At 45.2% G+C, this 21,210-nt stretch overlaps 1 protein-coding gene across 2 annotated transcripts in view; it reads right to left on the bottom strand.

Moving 5' to 3' along the window:
* Positions 1-2,061: 2,061 nt before the first annotated feature.
* The window catches only part of Vit (vitrin), a 123,104-nt gene continuing 103,955 nt past the window's right edge, over positions 2,062-21,210 (bottom strand). For both annotated transcript variants that reach the window (XM_005390859.2, XM_013517634.1), the window contains exons 10-13: positions 11,855-11,958; positions 8,367-8,593; positions 5,463-5,976; positions 2,062-2,662 (exon numbers count right to left, since the gene is read on the bottom strand). In XM_005390859.2, coding sequence (XP_005390916.1) covers positions 2,484-2,662; positions 5,463-5,976; positions 8,367-8,593; positions 11,855-11,958 — 1,024 coding nt within the window. In that variant the 3' untranslated portion in view covers positions 2,062-2,483. The remainder of the gene's footprint in view (positions 2,663-5,462; positions 5,977-8,366; positions 8,594-11,854; positions 11,959-21,210) is intronic.

Raw genomic sequence — 21,210 nt, 5'->3', positions numbered from 1 at the left:
ACCTTCTCTGTGCAAACTCGTTCTGCCCGGCCCCGCCCCCGGCCCCAGCCTTCCTGAGCTCCCAGCAGCTTCTGCTCCCGCCTCTCGCCCACTTTTCCACTTTATCTCTTGGATCCTCCTAAGCAGAAGCTGTTTGTTCTCTCTCCAGCCTGGAATGGGGACAGTTCTGCTCTTTGTCCTCACTGTCCTTCCACACCATCCCCTTGCTTCTTCCCTTAGCTCCCTTGAAGGTGTGGCCTGAGGTTATTTTCCGCCTCCTCTCTATCACTATGTCTCCTGTCACCCTCCCAGTCACTTTCTGTCCTCTGCCAACGACATCAGAGCTTGGCCCACTAATTTTCTCTCCTCCTGAAGCCTGTGTCTGGTAACTTGAACGTCTGCACAGACAATTCTATAGGCCCCAGAGGCTCTGAGCTCCTCCACCCCTCACTTCCTGGGTTCCTTCCTCCACCCAGCACACACAACTATTTGTCAGCAGTGCGTGGACTGTGGGCCCACTGGTGGCCATGTCGCTTATTGTCCAAGATGGGATCGTTTTGTGAATGAAAGAGGACACCAAAATCATTAAAATTACATTATTTTTAGAAAAACGTGCTTAATGGTAATAGATTGGTTTTTATATGAAGGCCCTTACAAAATGCTGCTGTCTTCCCACAAGCTTGTATTCAACCAACCTCAGATCAAGAATATTTAAAAAAAATGTCTGCCCTGAACATCTGAAAGACTTTTTTCCTCAGCATCACTCCTTAACCAAGGTAGTAAAACACCCACTTACTGAGCATTTACCTTGCATGTCATAAGCTGTTGTCAACACGATACCATTTAATACAGGGAACTTGGACATCTGAGGACACAGGCTCTTGGAATCAATCCACTGTGGAGATTGAGAGGGGACTGAAATTATGTTAAAGACTATTTTCCTAAATATAATCAAAAAATTAAAATAGTCCTCTATGTATGACTGAAGCAATGCTGAAAACTTCCTTGTATGAATTATTGTCATAGTCAAACATATTAGTCAAATAATTGTTCCTAGTACTTACATGTTTAAATTTGTTTCTTAGCTGGGTCTGCCACTAATACAATGCCACTGGTACCTTTCTCAAGAATTTCCTTTCCAAAACCTTCTTTTCCTATTTTGAAGTTTTGAAGCAAAAACGTTTGCAGTTGTCTTCAAAATAAATTTTATGGTTAACAAATTTGAAATGGCAGACATTTTTAATTGATTCTTTCCTGTAGAACAAAATATTTTAATTGACAGTATTCCCTCTCCAGCCTTCTCTAGGTACTAAGAGATTTGGTAGGCTCAGGGAAAATTCTGCTCAAGAAGTGATATCTCAGTTCTACTTTTTATGTAAATATTTTGTCCCAGTTATTGACACAGGTGCTATCCTTTCTCCTCCTTTTGAGGTAGCACTCATCACATTTTCATAAAATATGCTTTACCAACTAGATCATCTCTACTTAAGAGTCTTTTAAATATTTCCACTGTGCACATGTATTTCATATCCTGACAGGTGAATCCTTGGCAGAGGAAGTAAATTCATCCACCAAACTTCTCCCAGAATATTCGAATGCCAAAAATCAATAATACATGATATCTAGTTACCACTGAAATATCCAGGGCAAATGCTAAGTTGGGTGGACCCAAGACAACTGGCACGGAGATTCTCCCAGGAAGCTGCTGTACCACTAAACCCTCGCTGGTTCTCAGTGTAGGCATATAAGAGTCACCAGGGAGGCCATCAGACATGCCAGTCTTCAGGCTCCAATCTCCGTGGTATGGGGACTGGGCCTAGGAATGAGGATTTTGGTCTCTCAGAGATTCTATAGCCTAGTACATTGCCTTTGAGCAAGAGCAACTTAATCCTTTAGCAAAAATGTGTTGCAGGTGTTCTGAGCTTCAGAAAATAGTGAAGGAGGAAAATCAGGAGAGGCTCTGCTGCTTCCACACTCTCTGCACCTCTACGGGTGTGTGGTTTGGTCATTGTGGGCCAGGAAGATCAGAGGATGGTCTCTCCACAAATCCTGTGAATGCTACACACCACACCATCAGAAGAGTTGCAGGTAATCCTTTTATATGTTTAATTAACAACTTCTACATCATTACGATGAAATGAAACGAGGGTTAAAGAGTTCTTATGAGAAATAAAAATTTGAAAATTTTCACAAAAGCTTGATTTCAGCCTCAGTGCTGCACTCTCTTCTGAGCATATATTCTGAAAACAGCTCTCAGAAAGTACAGATGTGAGCATGCTCAAAATAATGTACAACTCTGGCTTACTCTATACACTGATAGCCATCTTTCTAACTGCAAATTTTGAAGTGTGACAACCACGATAGCAAACAACAATAACAATGCATCTGTTTCGCAAGCCCCACCCAAGCCTTGCCACCCTGCGTGTGCCCTGAAATATAATCTGGGCATGGTCCAAGGAGTCAGTCAGTAAGGCAGCACTTGCCACATTTTGTCTTCTCTGAATTCAGTTTCGAGGCTGAGAGTTGAACTCTGTGCAGATGTTCTGGATGATCTTGGGGACAGATTTGTAGAGGTTGTCAAACTCATCCACAAAGAAGGAGTGATCCCTGGCAGGGTGAGTGGCGATGATGTCCAGTTCGTCCTGGGCAGCCCATGCAACGCCTACTGCATAGGTGATCACTCCTGCGGGGATAAAGATGAGATGAATCAAATGTGCCCAAGAACAGTACTGCTAATGAATCTTGTCTTTCTTATTGCTCTGTGCTCTGTCAGTACAACCAGACCCACGATCAGAAATGTGCTTGACAAAGCAGAATTAAGACTAAGTATGGCCATTCATTCTTCCATTTATTCAACAAATACTTTTGAGCATCCACTCTCAGCCAAGAGCACTCAGTAGATATAGTTGGTCTATCAGGAGCTTATAGTCTTCTGAAAGGAAAAAGGATACCAAAAAATGGAGTAAATATGTGGTAAGGATTGCATGTATGGAGCAGAAGAAGGGAAGATAGTTTGGGACAAATGAAACTTTTGCTGCCATGTATATCACACTGTATGGTACATTCCTGCTCTTGTGTGGTGAGCCAAACAAAATCTCAGAGAGCCTTTGAGGTGTCAAAAGCCATTCATGATCTTTTTAACTACGGCAGATTACTGCTCTTTATTTGACTTCTTTTTACTTTTCTTGAGACAGGTTCTCACTGAATTGGCCAGGCTGGGCTCAAATTTATGATCTTCCTGCCTCAGCCTCCTGAGTAGCTAGGATTAGAGACTCACTCAACCAAGATCTGATTCAGATTACTGTTTGAATTGAATCACTTTAGGCTGGAGGGTGACTTTATAAACTGTCACTTTCAACCTCATTCCAAGTGCAGAGATTCTGTCCCCAGGTCCGCCACATCTGCTCCATCACCACAGTGAAGAGAGGGCTTCAAGATAAGAAAGAGGGTGACCAACAATCTTGCCTGCTGCAGGGAGGCCAGCTAAAAACAGAACTGAGGCATCGGTAGGTTCTTGAAGGCAATTTCAAGGATGGAGATGCCAAAGAAACCAAATGAACTGCTGGGAATCGCAAGTGAAAAAGAAGGGACGATGGGGGTAGCACATGTAGCTAATCCTTTCCAGAAGTTAGGCAGTGGAGGGCGGAGGCAAGTAGCAACTGGAGCAGAACATGGGGCAAGGGAGGGACTTGAGCGTATCTAAAGGTGAACAGGCAAGAATGTAGTGGAATAAATACAGCAGGTACTTGACTTTACAAAGCCCTAATTTCATAGCACTTTTGGCTGGCCAGAGCAGATATGCAAGATAGTCATGAAACAGAGGCAGAGTTTAGGTGTGGCACCTGCCTCTCACCCCCAGTGCCAACACACAAACACTGGCCCATCTTGTTTGAACACGTTCTGAATGTCCTGTCCTCCTGACTGGAGAGCTCCCCACCCCTCACATGGCTCTGGTCTAATCTGCTTTGCAACTGTGGTCCGTCTAGCTGCATGGAAGTTACTTTCTTTCCTCATCTCTCCACTTTCTCTCCTCTGAATATTGCCTAGCTTGGTCATGGGGGGCGGTGTGCCAATTCTGGGCTTTAGAATGTCATCACAGGTGGTAGGAGCAGCATTGCTGCAGAGGTGGGCTTGGACTGACTGAGCCCTCTCTTCTGCCCAGACGTGGGAAGACTGCCCCCTAGTAGATGACACAGCGGTATTAGAAATTCAGCTTTTCAGATCTCTGAGACAACCCTTGTGGTAGAAAACCTTCTCCTGGCAGTTCTGACAGGTGGCCGCCCAGCCTGGACTTGATACTTCCGGGAACACAATATTCACTACGTTTTCAGAGGAATCGTAGTAGTAGGCATTTGCGTCCGTTGGCCCCAGTTCTTAAAAGCCGCCCAGAATATGAGACCCTGAGAGCTCCCATTTCCTTTCTCCTTCTCACGAGTAAGCCAAGGGTGCCCTCTGGGCGAGGTCCAGAGAAGGCACAGTACATTAAAGAAATAAGTGATGCTGGAACTGAACACAAGCGCGGGACAGATGCGCCAGAGACAGCGGGGCCCCGGGGTTGTAGTCAGGAGCTGGCCTCTCCATCTTGCCTACTCACTCTGGGACTTTGGGTAGGTTTTAAAGCAGTTCTCAAGAATACAGAAAATCCTGCAAAATGGCCCAGATTAAAGGAAAAGAAGATCAATGACAACAGCAGTGAGTTCCGTGTACTAGCACTTACCTAAAAGTCTCTGGCGGTCACTGACCACCCAGTTTACATTTATTATTATTACTATTATCAGCACCATCACTTGGGGTTTTCTTCAGGCTGTTATGTTTCTGTGGTATTTTATGGCACTTTTAGATCAGTGATTATTTTATATATTTATATTCCACAATAAAGGCATAAATGTGACAGATTTTTCAAAAATGCTTCATGTGCATTAATAAAAACACAGTGTTCATTTTTCGTGTTTTTAAACTTTCTGTGGACTTAGACATTTTTGTATGGAAATATCACTCTAATTATTTGGAATCAAAATGTCTTTGAGTCCCCAGACTCCCCAAAGTGGGTAGCAGCTAAAGACATTATTATTCTTTAAATGTCACCAACACAATTTAGTGCCCTCAACTGAGTAGAGATAGGATGTGTCTCACAGAGATAGACTAATGAATAAAACTCCCTTTTCTAATGTATCAGTCCTCCAAGGAAAAGCTTCAGGATGCAGGATATAGAGGAAAAGGTCACTGTTCCCAGTAACCCACAGTCTTGAATTTCCAAGGACATTTAGGGGACCACTCGGCTGTCTTCTCCTCCTCCCCTCTGGATACTTCACGGGGGCCATAGTGTTTACTCTCCTAATAGTCTCCCTATGATTTTAAACAGTTTCTGAAATCATAGACAGACCAGTGCATAAAAGGCCAGTACCTTCCTTGTCCCCTAAGCACACTGGTCCCCAAGCCCAGAGAGGCACCTGAGCACCCGGCTGAGGGCTGGACCAGCTTACCCTTCTGATGGGCAGCCATGGCTGCTATCCGCACATCGTCGTAGGACCTGCCATCTGTGATAAGGATCATTAACTTCCGCTTGTTGGGCTTGGACTTCTTGAAGAGCTGCTCCAGGGCATAGTGGATGGCCGCCCCCGTGCTGGTGCCGCCACTCCAGTACCCCACACTCTTGATGGCATTGAGGACATCGGCCTTGGTGTGGTACTTGTCAAAGCCAAACTCCAGCCGCTGTTCGTAGGTATACTGCACTGCCCCGATGCGCGTGTCCGTGTCTGAAATCTCAAACTCCTTGCTGAGGTTGGCCACAAACTGCAGAACTGTGCGGAAGTTGCCTGTCCCCACGCTACTGGAGCCATCGATGACAAAGCCAATGTCGGCCGAGTTGAGGCAGGTCTTGCTGCAGGCCAGGCGGTCTGTGTCACAGATCCGCTTCACCAGGGGCTGCATGGTCTTGCGGAGGCTGAACCAGCTCTGCACATTGAACGAGTAGTAGCCATTTGTTCTGCACACGGCCTGGAAAACAGACAGGAAAGACACTTGCCAGGTCAGGGGTCAAGCCCTCCAATCTACCTCCATTACCCGTGGCAGGCCACCAGGCAGGTAACAAAGCAGGCTCTCGTTTCTTGTGCTTAATTTTGTAGTATGGCTTGTCCCATCTTTTCACCTGGTTGGGCACTCACAGAGACAAAGACCCCTCTAGTAATATCTGAACCCTCTCACTCGGGTCTTTGCTCAGCGTCTCCTAGGAAGATGAAAACCACTTACTTTAGCTTCATCTTCATGCCTCTCTATGCTCTTGAATTCATTTGTCCAGGCAGCCAGCCATAGGAGCGGCATGGGTGGGCACCAATGTGTGAGAGGGCTAAAGAAAGTTTTTGTTCTGTTTGGGAAAACAGAAGAGACACACAGGGAAGGATGAAAGGAAAGTTTCCAGGGCAGCCCTGCTCCCAGCAGGAAAGGAACCCCAGAGATGTTGAGTGGCCCCGTGTATCAGACCGAGTTCCTTCTCAAATCCCCACTCTGACCCTACAAGATGGAATTATAACCTGCTGCCATAAGAGAACAAACTGAGGGCCAGTGGTGAAGGAACATCTCAGAGTCCAGGGACTGGAACACCAGTCTGTCTGCCTTCAGAACCTAAGCTCTCCAGATAGCTCTGCTTCCAGGAAAATGAATATTTATTTACTTGTGCTCAAACTGGGTCCAGATTTAAGTGAGCTCAAATAAACACTGAGCAAACAGGTTGGGGTGACCCTGGAAGAGACTGGGCCAGTGTTTCTAAGGAGGCATTTCTTCCCTGCTCCTGTGTTAGGGGTCACAAAGGGTACCAGACCTGATGGTTACAGATGAACTTGTGTAATTAAAAAAAATATTTTAAAATAAGAAGTGATTTAACACTTTCCTAGGAAATATTTTTGTTGTTGCTAATTTGCAGAAACCCTAATGGAGTTCACAAAACTTTCCATGAACTAGGTGGATGAGAGTGCTGGGACCGAGCTGAGTTTGAGCCAGGGCAGTACAGAGTGGTGGTGCTGGCTATGAATAGGAGACCAGTTGACTGCAGTATGGGGCCAGGAAGGTGGGCTGGGACCACACTGCAGAAGGCCTCAAAAGCAATAAGGAAGAGGGAAGGATTTGAAGCAAGGACCCTGTAGTCCTGGGAGAATGCTTGATAAACATGAGTTGGGTTTCATTGAGAAATCTAAACTAAATTGGGGAGACTTAAGAGGAAGATAGATAGTTGGCACTGGGCATGGGAAAGGACACAGACAAGAGAAGTAATGTGGGAGTAGATGTGACCCTGAGGCAGATTCTGGAGGAAGCAAGCTTCATGAAAGAAGAGGAAGGACCAGGGTCCGAGTCCTGGGGAAGTCCGTGTTTAGGGCACAAATTGGAAAAAGGAAGAGAGCAAATGAAACAAGAGCCACAAGTGTCTTAGCAGTCAAGGGAGAATTGGAGCAAGAAGTGGTTGGCAATTGGATAGGGTGCCCTAGTACCTCTGACCACAGGCTATTAAAGCTGGAGGGCCATCAAAGGTGCAGCTGCCCAAGATTTATTTATTTTCTTTCTTTCTTTCTTTCTTTCTTTCTTTCTTTCTTTCTTTCTTTCTTTCTTTCTTTCTTTCTTTCTTTCTTTTCTTTCTCTCTCTTTCTCCCTTCCTTTCTTTCTTTCTTTCTTTCTTTCTTTCTTTCTTTCTTTCTTTCTTTCTTTCTTTCTTTCTTTCTTTCTTGTTCTTTCTTCCTTTCTCCCTTCCTTCCTTCCTTCCTTTCTTTTAAGCTGGAGCATTTTTTTTTTTTCAGAAATAGATTTACACAGAGTCCAATTGTATAAAATTCCAGAGATGACTATGGTGGAAAAGGGAGCAGGGAGCCTCATTCCCCTTGGGTCTTGTTCCACCTCCCAGTGGGCATCTCCACAGAATCCAGGAGTTTACCTGGAAACACGATTTCCCTGACCTGTTCAATAGCTCCCTTGTCTTATTTATCAGATGAATTAATTAGTGGTCTGGGTGTGTGAGAAAGTGCATGTGTGTTTGCATCCGTGTAAGAGATGGTGTGTATACAGATTTGTGCATGTTTGATTGTGTGAAGCCACCCTACCTTGGGCTGCCTGCTTGGGCTGTCCCAGTGTTGGAGGAGGAACAAGGATGAGCTCCCACATGAGATGTTGGGGTCTCTGCCCCCTGCATTCTGCTTCTAAGATGCTGGTCTTAGGGTTGGTGTGGGGATTTGCTTTGAGATGGTAATCTGGGTTCTAGACTTATTTGTCCCTCGCTGGAGGTCCTACTACCCAGAAGTGAGCTTCACACCCACTTAATGGACTGAGAAAACAATCTCAATGGCACTTAACTTTTCAGGGTACAGGGGGTCCTTCCATTGGGTGAGTCTGTGGGCATATTATACCTTGTTGGCAAAGTTGGGCTCCACCACATACTGCTTCTCGTTTTCAATAGCAGCTTCAATGGTGATGAAGAAAATGTTGATTCCTGACTCTCTTGCGAGTCTTGAGGCCTCTTCTACTTTGTCTGTGGGCCAGCCATCCAGTACCACCACAGCCACATTGGGAGCACCACTTCTATTCCCATTGGCTTTGGAAAAGAAGTTCTTGGTCACAAAAGAGATGGCCCCACCTGGAAGAAAAAGAAAACTTGTGCTCAGAATAATCATGCTAATTGGAATCACTGGCTCAGACCACAGCAGCACAAAGAGGTCCAGAAAAACACATTCATTCCCTCCCCAGTTTTTGTTTGTTTATTTTAAACTATTTCAACTATTTTTAGGTGTCCACTTAGCACAATGTGTCCACATATCCCCTGAAATTATGCACAGTATTTTGGGTACATGAGTATCCATTTGGATAGATGGGCCATAGTTTTCCAGAGACTCTCAAATGAATTAAGAGCTACATTCTTTGAACTTTAGCATTAATATCCTTACACTCAAAGCACTGCAAATTTTGACCAGCATTTTGGCTCTGCTGGCTGGTATAATCTTATCTTTCAAACACAAGCATCAAATGGTTACATAGGAAGTTGCTGGAGAAAAGTCTTGGTGAAATCACGTAAAGTGACTGTACAGAACTTGCTAAGGGGAAACCATAGCAAATAAGAAATGCTTTCATGGTCAAGGGATCATTTCCCTCAAAGCACCAAACACTCAGCATTTCTCTCTGTCTTAATATTAGGTGGCTGTAGGCAGAGCACAAGGACCCACACATTCCCCTTTATCTCATCTAACCTTAAGTCTGGAGGCTACAATGAATCAATGGTCAACATGCCATCCACCTTACAGTGGCCTTAAAACTATAGGCTGGAAATTTGAAAATTGCATTGACCCTTGAATCTAGATTTCTAGCTTTGTTTTAGATCCATGAATTGATGCCTTTGTATGAGATTTAGAAGACAAAAGTGAGACAGAGACTGTACTTCTTGTTCTAGTTCTACTGGCAAGGATCTGTAGTTAAATTCTCTGGGACACTGTTAACAGAGGTGCTTGTGATTGTTTGCTAGCTTTAATGGTCTTGAGGCAGCAGGATGTGCGGTGTTCCTTTGTGGATGTGAGTGAGACAGGGCATAGTTCTTGAGCTGGCTACTGTAGAAGCAACTCCAGTATCATGGTGGCTTCCTGGGTGTTAATGGCTTGTATCTAGATGTTCCCCCAAAGCCTCATGCACTCATAGGTGGGGCTTTTGGGTGTGTGATACTGGATTATGGGTATGATAACAGGATTAGTCTACTAATTGGTTTAGCATAGTACTAAGTGTGGATAATGGGAAGACTCACCCTGGGTGTGGGTGGGACCAACAAGTGGGCTTGTAGCCTGAATGGAATAAAAAGGAAAAGGAAGGCTTCCGGCATGCTGCCTCCAGTCTGTGTGCCCTGAACTTTTTCTCCTCTGCCATGCCTTTCTGCCATGCTGCCCTGCCTTGGAGCTAGCTGACTATGGACTTAAACCTCTACACACTGTGAGCTTTAAGTTGTGGGTACCAGACATTTTGTCCCAGCAATAAGAAAATGACTAAGACACTGGCTGTAATGGTTGATACGTTGTGTCAACTTGAGAAGATTAGAAGCTTAACTGAGTAACTCAGCAGTTCTACATCCTAGGGTGTACAAGACATGCCCTAGGGCAGCTATTTACACCCTAGAATATTGTAATGGTTCATGCATTGTGTCAATTTGAGAAATTTAGAAGTTTAGCTAAGTAACTCAGCAGGAGGCGGGGTCCTCACTTTGTAAACATCCTCAGCCTGTGTAAGAAGAGGGCTGGAGATGATGTGAGTGCTACCCTGCCCTAGGGCAGATAGCCTGCATACAATATAAGGGAGGAAAAGAGGCTTGCTCCCCCTTTTTGCTTTCATTGCTTTTGTTGTCTTCCACTTCTAGGAACTGTTGCCCTCTACCATACCATCTTGTCTTGGGGCCAACTGATTGTGGGCTGAAACCTCTACAAACTGTGAGCTAAATAAACCTTTCCTTCCTTAATTTTGGGTGTTGGGTATTTTGCCTCAGCAATGAGAGAAAAGTAACTAAGACAGAAGCTGAAGCAGGTTTCAGTAGAGGGTACAGTAGCAGAATTCAGGAAATATTTTTCCTGATCTTGGAAGAAATAGCAACTCCCATATAGACCCTGTTCTGTCAGAAGCCTTTAGAAGTTATCTCTGAAAGTTCAGCCTATAGCTTGCTTCTTTAGCTCTCCATAATTCTCAAAATACTTAATGTCCTAAAATATATGCCTCTGTGCTTGAATCAGATGGGTAAATTCTATTCTCTGAACCCAAACCTTGAACAATCCAGAGGCACAGTTGGAACATGCCATTTACTGAAAAATATATGCCACTTAGATTAAGGTGCTTCATCAGGGAAGGTGAGTGCTTTCTGAGGGCTTTCCTCATTGGCCTTTTGCTAATGTAAACATTAAGCAGAAAACAAGGCAGAAATCAACTCTATCATTTGCAATGAAGGCAGCATGGATTTGGAGGCACAGAGGGTGGTACTTTGGCCAGGGTTTATTTATCATTGTTCAAAGGTATAAGACTCTGTATTTACCAGTTACTAATGTTCTGGTCACTACAGAGGTGTGCAGGGAGGTGGGAAAGGAACTAACTAATCAGATTGGCTGTAACTCCAAGGATGGTCCCTCAAAGACAGCTCTATTTCCTGCACGTATTCAATGCCAAGCAACTGTGGCTCTTATGTCCCTGCTCCTTTGGACACTGGTGGTAGAAACAGATTCCCGAGAAGCAGATAATCAGTCACCCACCTCACTGTCCCCAAAGCCAGCTTACTACTTATAAATTAATAATACATCAGCATGGGCTCTTTGATAGTTTTTCAATATGGTTAGTGTAAACCTTTCCTAATGTCTGGTCACTTCTGGGTGAACTGAGAGAACGGATATGCCCTACTGAGGACCAGACCTGAGACTTCTGCTGACATTGCCCAACCTGTGCAGATCCTCAGACGGCACAGGAAACTCTTCTTGAAACAGAGACTATGCCTCTCTGCAGAGTCCTCACTACAACAGCACCTGATAGGAGCAAGACTCCCAAGAGTCACTGAGGGGCTTCCTGAAAGGAAGTGGCCACAGAAATTAATATTAAATGGTTAGTGACTTAGAGGCTAACCAGGAAGTAGTCACAACAGCAGTCCTGCTTGTCCTGAAGAATGTTGCCACCCTGAGGACCCAAGCAGGATTGAGCTCTGCAATATACATGGTTTAATGATTCTTGCTACCTGAATCCATGATAACTCTTTGGAAAAAGTACAGATGTTATGCAAGTCATTTCTTGATGGATTATTACCTTTTTCCTCCTTTTATATAGAAGGTTAGAAGACAACCACGTAGAAAGAGAACCATGATAATGAGCTAGAATTATCTGGGTCACATACCTGCATTAGAAAGCCCTCCTCTCAGGGTAATTTTCTCTATGGCTGCCGTCAGATCTCGAGAATTCATGTGAGTTTTGAGGTTAAACTGAGTAGCAGGGCTGTCTCTGAGGAGTCAGAACAAGAAATAAAAGTTAGCTGGAAAGTTATTACCTTTGGAGGAAGGCGGAAAGCAGGCTTGGTTTTTTTAAAACATACAAATAGAAGCTGCTTCAAAGCCTTAAGATACGGTTCATAAAATGTCCCAGAATGGACAGGGATGGCAAAACAGGAAGCCCGAGACCCTCCACGCTGCAAGTAGAGAAGTGTGAGCTGTTTCAGGTCTTGGAAACCATGTATTCTACTTTCAGTGGTGTCATCTCCTGTCTGTGTGACCTGGAGGAATCATTTAACTTCTCTGGAGTTCAGCTTCCTCATAGAGATAAACACATTGCCACCATGTCCAGGGCTGTTGTCCAGTGGGATTCTGCAAAAGTAAGGATCCCATCTACTGAGCACCCAGTGTCCCTAAGGTTGCCGCAGACTCTCCTCTCCACGAAGACAGCCTCAGCTGTTCACCACTTCCAGGGTTATCCCTGGCCCTGAATAGTGTGCCAGAAAGACCACTCTACTTTTCTCAACCTGTGGCTCTTGTGATTGGGCAAGACTGCTGAAATCTCAGCCAGAAGGTCAACATCCATTTTACTGAAGGCTGAAAAAGATGAACTGGAGAGGAGTGGGAGCGAATCCAACGGAGAGACAGGAGACCCTTTCTCTGAAGAGAAGCCTCCACAGGTGAGCCATGTGAGCAGATTCGGGAGCTGCTGAGCAGAGGTTGTGAAAAACCTTTTCTGACCCAGTAGAGGGGCAGCAGCGGGACGCAGGCTCTGCAGCACAGGCAGAGTGCAGTGGGCTGTGGAGTGAGCTCATGTCTCATGAAGTGCTGACACTCAGCCACAGGCAGAGCCGAGTTTGTGGGCGCGCCCTGTGCAGTCACACAGGGACCATACGCTCAGCAAGGGCTACACTCGCTTGGTTCAGTACTCACTCTGCTGATTCCATCTTGAAATCCTTAGTAATTTCTGAGCAAGAGGACTTGCAAATTATATAGCCAGTCCAGGCTGCAGGTTACTAAGACCTCAGGATGGGGGAGGAGACTTAGAAAACAGCTTTTCCCCAAACACCACAAATAATTCCGTTGAGAAGCTGCTTTGTCCTGTTTTAGGTGGCAAACCATGATTTTAGTGGATTCTGAGCAAGTCCCCAAGGACAGTGCAGTCACCAGGACCTAAGACAGAGGAGATGCACTTTGCCTCACTCCAGTCCTTACTCCTTCCCTACTTTCCAATCTTTCTGTCTTAAGGTGGCCTGAGTTTTGCCCAAAGGAGGGCTTATCTAAATGTCATGTAGAATAAACCAGGGAGGGCCAGCCACCTTCAGGGAAGATGGGAAATTTATAACAAATGTAATCAAGGTGGGGCAAAACCCAATCAGATGAAGTCCCACCAGGTGAAAACTAAGTTCTGTAGTTAGGGTTGAATAAAAACAAATAAGCAAACAGCAACACAGCAATCAGCAGCAGGCAGACGTGCGGGCCTCTGAGCTGAGCATGAAATGTCCCGACCTGAGGCTTCAGGGAAGGAGTACTGGAGCTACCCTGTCACACTCTTTCCCTCGAGGCTCATGGGCCGAGGGTTTATATTCTTACTGAGTAATTCCGCAATAGCTGTATTTGCCCCACGGTACCAGGCTCAAACCCTGCACTGACTTACACACCAAACTTCCCCATCCATCAGGTCCTGGCAGCCCTGACTATCTTTACTATTTTCTTTTCTGTGTCCCTATATTTCTAGAATGACCTCCACTTCAAGTTCCCTTATTTCGGGCTGATTGTACTATAAAATTCTCTGCAATCCCAGTGGTATGCTATCTGCCAGAGGATTCTTCTTTCCTTCTGATTTATGGCTATAAAATTCCCTTATTCCAAAGTGTGGTTTGGGTACCACGTGAGTGTGTCCCCCGAAGAGTTCATGTGCCCCAAGAGACACATGTCCCTAGCATGATGGTACTGAAAGGTCATAGGACCTCAAGGAGGTGAGGCTAGTTGGGGGTTCTCAGGCCATTGAGGGAGCAGTCCTCAGAGGGATTAATTAACGTGACTCTCATGGGATCCCTGCGCTTTTGGGAGAGGGTGTTCTGAGGAGTGAGCTGAACCCCTGAATTGCTTTCTGGCTTCAAGTTTGGCAGTGTTGTTCCTCTCTCCTGTCCTGCCGTAAGTCGATCTTCACCACAGCTGAGCCGATCCTGGCACTGTTCCCTTAAACTTCCACAGCTGTGACAAAAACAAGCCTCTTTTCTTTTAAAGTCAGCCCGTTCAGGTATTTCATTGTAGTCACAGAAAAATACACCAATACACTCCCACTGTTAGACTTTCTATTTTGGCTTTCAGTGCATCCATAACTTAATGCCTTCCCTCTTTTCTTTCTCTTTTCCGCCTGGCCTTTTCCACCACCAGAATATCCTATATTCTAATTCAAATGAATTTCCCTCTCTGTCCCATACTCTCTGTGCAGGTGAATCATACTGTTGGTAGTTATATTCTATGAAGTCACCACAGTACTGAACTACGAATAGTGAACCATTCTCCCATGAAAACACAGGGCGGGGCTCCTCTGAGACTGTAGAGATCCAAGCATAACCCTTTGTTATATGTATTTTTCTTTGAAGACACCAAATTTAACTCTCGATGTGATTGAAAAATACAGAGGATGTTTAAATTCTTAAAAACTTATTACAGCAAAGGACACATTGCCTACAATTCCCCTCGAAATACTCCCCCTCTCTTTAAACGCCCTTATCCCATGGTTCTTGCCACTTTCCAAAGCTGCTCTGAAAGTCCTCTTTCTTGAGCTTCTTTAGTTGCACTGCTGTGGCTGCCTTGATATCCTGAACCTATTCAAGACATTTACTTTTCATAGTCACTGTGACTTTGGGGAAGAGCCAGAAGTCACATGGTGTCAGATCTGGTGAATAGGGTGGATGAGGACGCACTGTAATTTTTTGTTTTTTTTTTTTAGAGAGACTTGAACTCAGGACCTTAGGCTTGTGAGGCAGGCGCTTGTGCCGCTGAGCTATATCCCCAGCCCCTGTAATTTTTTTTTTTCAAGACTGTCTTCCTGTTGTATGACACTTAGCAGTACCATTCATTGTACTTTTTTATCACACCTTGTGAAGATACCAACAAGAGAGGACTTCCAGAACTGCTTCAAAAAATGGCAAGGATGCTTGGATAAGTGTGTTCAAAGCAAGGTGGAGTCTTTTTTTCTTTTTTTGAGACAGGGTCTCCCTATGTAGTTCAGACTGGCTTCAAACTTGCAGTGGTTCTCCTGCTTCAGCCTCTTGAATGCTGGGATTACAGGCATGTGTCACCACACCCTACTGCAAGAGGAAATATTTTGAAGATTAATGGCAATGTATTTTTTAATGTACTAAATTTTGAAAATTTAAGTACTCATATATTTTGATCAATGCTTGTATATGCCCTTACACATTAATTATATGCAGTTTTTTTATAATAAAATGTTAGCTGATAGGGGATTAACATTTTTCTTGACCTCAGTAATATGAATTTTATACTCACAAAAATTCTGACCATGAGGTTTTTTGTGTATTTTTTTAATCAGTTATCTCATGAATCCGTAAGTTAAGCTTCTTTTTTATTTTTAGAAAAGTGTTACTTTAGCACATGACGGATCAGATTTAAATACAGATCAGCACATTTGTTCTCCTTTTTCCAAATGTACAGATTATTGATTCAATAACACTGAACTCACAGCCATCAGCGCCGTACATCGTGCCTAAGAGAAGCTTATCTAACACAGAGACACCGCAGGGCCTTCTTGCAGACAGCACACTGGGAAAATTTCAGCTCTGATTTAGGGGCCATTTTAACTAGTGAAATCACCAAAGCAAAGCTCAAAAGTGCAAAGACTGTAACACCAAATGGGCTGTGGAAAGGACCCTTGGAAAGAACTGAAAGCTCAAGGCAGCGTTACCTTATTGGACCATAGCTGGGGAGGCGGGCACCGGATGACTCAAGTGTTTCCCCACCTTTGGACTTGCAGAGGCATCAAATTACAAGTTTGGGGTTACAAATAAACTTGAATTTTAGTGAGCAGGCCAACTGGCAAATGACTGAATGCACAAAGCCCAGGGATCAACTGCTGAGAGCGGGTGCTTCCTAACCCCAAGTGCCTAGCGGTCAGTCAGGAGGTAACCAGGAGGCTTGGAGCACATATATGCAAGAAGCTCCAACCTCCTGCCTCAGCTCATCCCCAAGGAAGCTGCCGCTGTCCCTGCAGCCTCACAGCGATGCCCCCGCCCCTGCTGTGCCACACATGTGGGCACACCCATGCCCAGCAGCCCACAGTTGGGCTATTCACACACCTAATGAATAGGCGCTTTTAATTTTACTTAATGTCATTTCTTTTTTTAAAATTGCCTCCATTACTAGACCATGAAGTTTTAAAGAACAGAATCTCCATTTTATTTATTCATTATTTGTTTGTTTTTAATGGATTGAAAACTTGGAACGGGGACCTCTAAGACACTTTCCAATTGTGAAATTGGTGATTATTGTGATGCGAGGGAAAGGCGTGGAACTCATCCACCAAGGGTCTCACAGGCAAATGAAACCAAACCACTTAGAAGAATTTCGCATCGGTGACCCCCGGCAAATGGCACGGGGGCTTCATACATGGTGAACATTAACAAATCTTTGTGAAACTGACTCTAAATCATGGGAACAAATGCTAAATTGTTCATCTGTAGACTGTGGCCACTCTCAGGACCAGAGCACATGAACACACACAGGTACATTTGTCCCTTTTCAAGATGTACATGGTGGCCTGACACTCTAGCCTTGTTACTGTTCAGACAGGAGACTGTTGTGCTTTTGGAAAAGTTTATCCCCTAGCAGTTCACATACTTGAAGCTTGGTCTCCAGTGTGGAGGTCTTGAGGTGGTAGAAACTTTTAGAGGTGAGACCTCATGGGAGAGTATTGGGTCTTGAGGTCACTGTCCTCCAAAGACATTAATAGGGGCCTTGTGTGACTGGACTGGCTTCTTTGCAAGAATGGCCTGTTTTCAGGATCCTGGCACCTCCTCTGTCCTTCCACATGCATCTCCATGCACTTTTGCTACTCTCACAGGGCTCCAGAGCTGAGCAGAAGCTGGCGTTATGCTCTTCAACTCCCATTGTCAGCTACATAAAGCTCTTTTCTTCACAGAGTACCCAGCTTCAGGTGTTTTGCCATAGCAACTGAAATTGGAATAAGACAGGAACTATTTTAACAGGTCAAGGAGATATGCCACTATTTTTTTTTTTTTTTAATGTAAGAAGTCTTTGAATTTGTAATTTTATTGGAAGTTCTTGTGAAAGGAAAACACATTTTTTTTCCTTAGCAGTATCAAATATTTCCCTTAAAAACAAAAGAAACAAACAAAATGTTTTATAGTTGAGGGAAAAAATATAAAATCGTTCTATGTTTGGAAAAGAGCTAGGACTAACAAAGAGAAGTTACAGAGAGCCTGGGGTCGGCCGTGCGCAGAGAAGGGTGATCTGTGTAGTAGGAAGCAGGGAAACTGGTCAGAGATGGGCACAAGTGATTCCTGGGAAAGCCTGGAGACAGCGGACAGAGAACTGAGGTGGGTCATCAGCATTTACCACCTCCCCGATGACGAAGTCAGCAGAGGCACCTATTAAACAGTATAGCTGACCCTCCCACACCCCCGGAAGAAACTCAGTAGGGCTGGGAGGTTTTCAAAACAGGAATCCAGGTGATTGTCATTTCAGGCAAATTTGGAAAGCCCTGCTTTCTAGAGGCCTTCTGAGCTTGTCAGTTCTTACATTCCCAATCTGTTTGAGCCCCAGAGTCTGCTGACTTGATTCAGTCACATGGAGTGAGCCTCTCCAGGGAATTTTTATCCCTGTAGAGAAACGCTAGCTAACCATATTCCCTCCAGGAACAACCTCTCAAAACCATTTTCTTCAGTAAGTCATGACCTTAAGGTTACAATCAAATAATATAACTGTATTTCACCATTTAATTTTTATTACTGGCTGAAATGTGATGTTTTATGGACGCAGTAGTGAGATGAAGCACGTCTGTGAGGACAGGAAGATGTTCCAGGGGGTAGTCCAGTGGCTGCAGAGTCGGGGAAAGACTTGTCCCCTGAGGGCACCAGTTGGCTCAGTCTGGAAATGATTTGCCTCCACTGAACAGGTATGAGGCCTGCCAGGGCAGCTATGGTAGCCCAGGTGCAGTGGGGGACATTGTACAAGGTGCTGAGGGACATTGTACAGCTAGCCCTTACGATTACACACTGGCTTTTTGGAGCTTTCCCAGCATCATAGAAGGGGGAGCAGGGTCTTAGTCTTTAGATATTTTGTTTTTGGTAATTAGTAGCAGTATTTCCACCCATCTACTAAAAGGAATAGAAAGCTCGCCTGCATGACGCTCTTCCTGCTGGAGGAGAGTGGACGTGCGAGCTGCTGATCACAGTCTCTCCTGAACCCACCACTCCAGCCGCTGAACTAAGCGCACCGCAGGGCCTCTCCCCGTGGGTGCAGGGATGTCTTGGCAACAGAGGTTCTCAAGCTCAGATGTGCATCACATCACCTGCAGATCTTGTTAAAATGTAGATTCTGGTGCCTGCAGGACCAGACTGAGGTCTGAGATTCCGTATTTTAACAACTTCCCAGATGATAACTGTGAGTCACACTTTGAGGAGCAATGTCTTAGCAGATGCTTTAAGAATCAAGAAAATCAGCACTGGGGCTGTTAGGGATAAAAGGGAGGAGGAATAATAAATATGCAGTCTAGAGAAGGAGAGACAAAGAGTGAGAGAGGAGGGACGGAGCTCCTGCGGACCTCTGACTGTTCACCTGCGGTAGGTGACGCGCCAGGGCCCAAGGACTGCACAGGCTCGTGGGAATGTCCATGCCTGCATCCTCTGGCTGTGCAAGAGAATCACCTGGGGTGCTCTCAGAATAACAATGCCTGGGCTCCCCATGCAGGAATTCTTTCTTTTTGGTACCAGGAATCAAATTCAGGACCTTGTGCTTGTCCGGCAGGTGCTTGTGCCACTGAGCTATATCACCAGCCCCACATGCAGGAATTCTGAGGTCCTCTTTCTGAGGTTTGGTCTGGGCACTGGACTTTTCAAGAGCTCCCCAGGTGGTTCTTACATGCATTGGGTGGTCACCTGCTTCTCAAGAGGGAGAATGATCTCAGAGGAACCCTGGATAAGCCCAGCAAATGTGGCGGGAGTTTACAGGGGATTGTGGATGGGAGTCAACTGCTGTTGTTTTGTATGTACCTCTAGAGAACTGCATAAAAGGGGGCAGAAAAAAGCCCAAGATTCCTGTGCGTGTCTTCCTGAGAACTATGGCTTGACCAGCTTGCCTACTGTTTCTGAGAGGGACATGGCTGGGGATGGGGGTGGCAGTCTTTCCAATAGTCAAAAGATGCCGGATACTCTGGCCAGGGAGGTAGCAGGTAGCTGTTGTGGGATCCTGTTAGTTCCTGGAAAGGCTGTTTGCCAAGGGGGCTAAAGAGCAGCGGGGCAGAATTGAGAGAGCCGAGTCCGACAGGCACTGCCACCCTTTACCTGGGAAGTTGGGCTGTCTTCCCTCCTTGGGAGGTGGCCATTCTCAGTCTTGGCCATGGATTGGAATAAGAGATGAAAGCACCAACTTCTGGGTCTCATCCCTGGACTGATTCTGGTTTCATAGTTCTGGGGAGAGGCCCAGGTATCAGTATCCTTTACATTTCCCCAGGTAAAGGCAATATGAAGTCAGGGCCCACGCAGTCCCTTGCTGCTCAGAAGCCTCTCAGGGTGCTGTGATTCATAACTGCCAGGCCATTCCAGCTGTCTCTTGGGCTCTAGCCTCTCCTTCCTTTACTCAAAGAATGTGAGAGGTTGGCCCTTGTTGCCAGCTGTATTTGTTTGCAATTTCTGCTGTACCAGAAGACCATAAATTCCACAGCTTAAACAACACACATTAGTTTAGAGTTCTCAGGGTCTGAAATCCAACTTGGGTCTCCATGGACTTCACACAAGGTGTTGGCAGGGCCATGAAGGCTCTAGGGAGAATCTGTTTCCTTCCACAAGCTTCTCAGTGACACGGTGTCCTTGCCAACAGCCCCTTCCTTCTTCCAAGTCAGTAGTTCCCTAGCTCTCTGACTATTCTTTAGTCACATCTCCCTCTGACTGCCAACAGTGGGCAGGCCCTCCACTTTTAAGCACTCGTGATTAGATTGGGAGAGCCTGGAGACAATCTCCCTCTCAGAATCTTTACCTTCAATCCTATCAATAAGGTCCCTTTCATTCAGAAATTTCGATGTGGACAGTTTTCAGGATCATTATTCTGCCAGACACATAAGCCCTGACCCTTTGCTTTTCCCTGCACTCTTGCTGTCTGGTCCTCATCTACAGGAGGCTCTGGGCATCCTTCCTGTTTGGGGGCAGGGAAGGGTGCTATGAGTTCTTGTCTGCGAGGTCTTGTCTGCAATTAGAAGATGGAGGAGATGCACCCCAAATCAAGGCTTCTCCTTAAAATAGAGGACAACTGTCATGGACCTGTGAGCACAGGCAAGTTAATTTCATTTTTAAATGAAGAAAACCCGACATTTCCCTTTATTCAAACGTTGTTTTCTGATTTTGTTTTCTATGGTTGGTATCAAAAGGGCATCCAGGGTTCTGTTCCATCTATATTGAAATTAGGGCCTAAAATGAAAGCAATCCTGAAGCTCTGGGGGCAGTTGACACCTATGGGTATGTCTGAGCTCAATCAGGCCTGTCTTGATTACATTTTTCTCATTGCAGAGACAAAATACCTGATGCCCAAAATGAAGGAAGGAAAGGTTTATTTAACTCACAGTTTGTGGAGGTTTCAGTCCATACTCGGTTGGCTCCAAGGCAGAGTGGCACATGGCAGAGGGCAACAGTTCACGGCAGCAGAACAGCAAAACAACAAGAGCAAAAGGGGGAGGAGTGGCCGCAAGCAGCCTCTTTCTCTTCCTTACCTATGCAAACTGTCTGCCCCAGGGCAGGTGTAGCACTCACACCCATAATCCCAGCACTGGATCATGGATCAGTCATAAACTCTAAAAGCCCGCCCCATGACTGCATGAGGCTTTGGGGGGCATCCAGCCACAAAGCATAACAAGGCCATTTGGCTGCCTCTGCTAGAATTCACCGAAGAACAACTTGCTGTTGCTGTTCTTTCACTTAGTCTTTTAGTGTTTCTCTTGGTAAGAAGTGCAGTTCTGAGCCACTGGTTGTACAGTTTAACACAGAATACATGTACAAGATGA

This window comes from Chinchilla lanigera, unplaced genomic scaffold, assembly GCF_000276665.1.
Source record: "Chinchilla lanigera isolate Chin_1 unplaced genomic scaffold, ChiLan1.0 scaffold00040, whole genome shotgun sequence".
In the NCBI taxonomy this organism is placed as follows: domain Eukaryota; kingdom Metazoa; phylum Chordata; class Mammalia; order Rodentia; family Chinchillidae; genus Chinchilla; species Chinchilla lanigera.
Note: the sequence above shows the minus strand (reverse complement) of the source record. Positions and strands in the feature narration are given on the sequence as shown.